The 2,751-nt window shown below is 36.3% G+C and overlaps 1 protein-coding gene across 1 annotated transcript; it reads right to left on the bottom strand.

The window, feature by feature from the left end:
* Positions 1–1,276: 1,276 nt before the first annotated feature.
* On the bottom strand, positions 1,277–2,224 carry LOC308350744 (olfactory receptor 4P4-like; the record flags this gene model as incomplete). Its single annotated transcript, XM_080816249.1, has 1 exon — positions 1,277–2,224. The coding sequence occupies exon 1, from the start codon at positions 2,210–2,212 to the stop codon at positions 1,277–1,279; it is 936 nt and encodes a 311-aa protein (XP_080672375.1). The 5' UTR covers positions 2,213–2,224.
* Positions 2,225–2,751: the final 527 nt, after the last annotated feature.

Here is a 2,751-nt window from a genome sequence, read left to right as displayed (position 1 = left end):
GAGCTGGACACTGAGCTCCTAAAAGTCTAGTTAGTAAGACCTGAAAGAAGAAAGTTAGTGACAGGGAGGCTAAGAAGAATCTCATATTTGTGATAGAGCTGAATGCCAAGTGCCATGAGGAACACACTGGAAGGATCTTCATGCCTTTTCATGGCCTGTAGCTCATTTCTCTTGGCAATGAGTAATACTCCACTGTGTGATGTTGCAGTTTTTCTATCCTCACCTACTGAAGGACGTCTTGGCTGCTTCCAGTTGTATGGACAATTGTGAATAAACCTACTGTTAAATATGTATTTTTTTTTTGTGGACATAAATTTTCAACTCCTTTGGGTAAATGCCAAGGAGTGGGATTGCTAAATTGTTTTAGTTCTGTAAAAAGCTGAGCCTTTGGTTCAGTTGCCAGGGTCCTGGGATGGAGCCCTGCATCAGGACGCCTGCTCAGTGGGGAGTCTGTTCCTACCTCTCCCTCTAACCTGCCACCCGTGAAGCCCTGCTCCGCTCACTCATGTGCATGCTCTCTCTCTCTCTCAAAAAAAATAAATTCTTGGGACACCTGGGTGGCTCAGTTGGTTAAGCAGCTGCCTTCGGCTCAGGTCATGATCCCAGCGTCCTGGGATTGAGTCCCACATCAGGCTCCTTGCTCGGCAGGGAGCCTGCTTCTCCCTCTGCCTCCATCTGCCAGTGCTCACTCTCTCTCTCTGACAAATAAATAAAAGCTTTAAAAAATAAATAAATAAATAAATTCTTAAAAGAAATAAAACAGATTCTACTCTAAATATTTATTCATTCTCACAACTAATTTGTACGAACTAAGGAATGTACTATCAGAAATTTAAATTAATTCCTTTAGTTTTAGATTATTATTATTAATGTTTTTTTAACATTACAACTTCTGAACTGCCAAAGAACGTCCATCACTGTGTGGTCTGGCCTGTAAGTGCAATGTGTTAAGAAAACTATCATTAAGATATTTCCCTTTATAATTCACTAATAATATATCATTGATTTATTTGTTTTGGCTCATTTTTTTTTCATGAAGTTTCCCCTATCTATACCTTCTTAATACCCCACAAAATTAACTTAGTTCACAATTAATTTTTGTATGCAAGGATCAGTACTTTTTCAATGATCATTTGAATTCTGTTGTCCTATTGCATCCATTCATTCCCCTCATAATGGTGATGGTCCATAATCCCAATGATCTAGTTCCTGCTTTCTTCATTCACATCTTCCTCTTTTCTTTCTCAGAGTCGATTAGCCAATGAACTTCTTCAAATTAAGAGTGTGAGTCCTTTGAAAACAATGATGAGCACCAAACCTTTCTCACTGCTTTTTTCATCTCTGAATTTCTCAGAGTATAGATTAAGGGATTGAACATCGGAGCCAAATTGGTATAAAATAGAGCGAATATTTTGTCCTCAGGAAAAGTAGTAGGTGGTCTAAGGTAGATAAAGATTGCAGGCCCAAAAAATAAGATGACCACAGTGACATGAGACCAACAGGTGGAGAGGGCTTTGCGTCTTCCCTCAGCTGAGAGATTCCTTAAAGTGAACAATATTATCCAATAAGAAACAAATAAGGCAATAAAGGTTACTAAGGCAACCATACCTGAAAAGGCAACCACAAGGACACCAGTGATGTAGGTATCAAAACAGGCCAGCTTTAGCAAAGGAAAAATATCACAGAAGTAGTGATCGATTTCATTGGGACCACAGAAGGGCAAACCAATTGCAATAGAAAACAGAGGTAAGGCATGGATGGCCCCACCAGCCCAAGCAGCTAAGACTAGGAGGTGGCATCTTTTCCTATTCATGATAATCACATAGTGGAGAGGTTTGCAGATGGCAGCATAGCGATCAAAGGCCATGGCAGTAAGAATGAAGATCTCAATGCCTCCGAAAAAGTGCATGGTAAAGATCTGCAACATGCAATTACTGTAGGAGATGGTTTTTCTTTCCACTAACAGGTCAGCAATTAACTTGGGTGTAACTGTAGAGGTGTAGCAGATGTCCATAGAAGATAAGTGGATGAGGAAGTAGTACATGGGTTGGTGAAAAAGGGAACTGCATCGAATGGAGACAAGGATCAGAAGGTTTCCTGCCAACAGGGCAACATAACAGAATAAGAAGAGCACAAAGCAAAACATTTCTATGTTCTGGTCATATGAAAGTCCTAGAAGTATGAATTCTGAGATGTTTCTCTGGTTTTTCATATATTTGGCTTTTGTGTAGGCTTCCATAAGGACTTACATTTCTGAAAGTTAAAAAAAAAAGATAATTCTGGGTGAATATTAACTGTAGGAACACTATATATATAATTTACTAAAATGCATATTTTCATAAATAGTGTTAAGAACAATTATTCTGGTTTATGGAATTGAGCTGCTTATTCTTTTTATGCTGTCTTGTAAATCTATCATGAAATATTTATAATGCAATAATGAGAATAATTACATGTTTTATCAATATTAGTAATTATTTAAATATTTAAATACTATTTTGAAAATACATGTCATTGTTATTAACACTTTTTAATTAATATGTCTATTAATACTTTTAATAATTTTATTAATGCTATTAATACTTTAATACTATGAATACTTTATTAATACTCTAATAAACACTTCCAGTAAAGAAATACTAATTACATTATTAAGTCTAAAACAAGGAAAGTTCCCCCCCATATTTCCCAATTCTTATAACTTACATATAAAATCAACTTTCCTTCTTTTATTTATTTTTTTTAGATTTT

Source organism: Martes martes (genome assembly GCF_963455335.1).
Source record: "Martes martes genome assembly, chromosome: 10".
Lineage (NCBI taxonomy): Eukaryota > Metazoa > Chordata > Mammalia > Carnivora > Mustelidae > Martes > Martes martes.
Note: the sequence above shows the minus strand (reverse complement) of the source record. Positions and strands in the feature narration are given on the sequence as shown.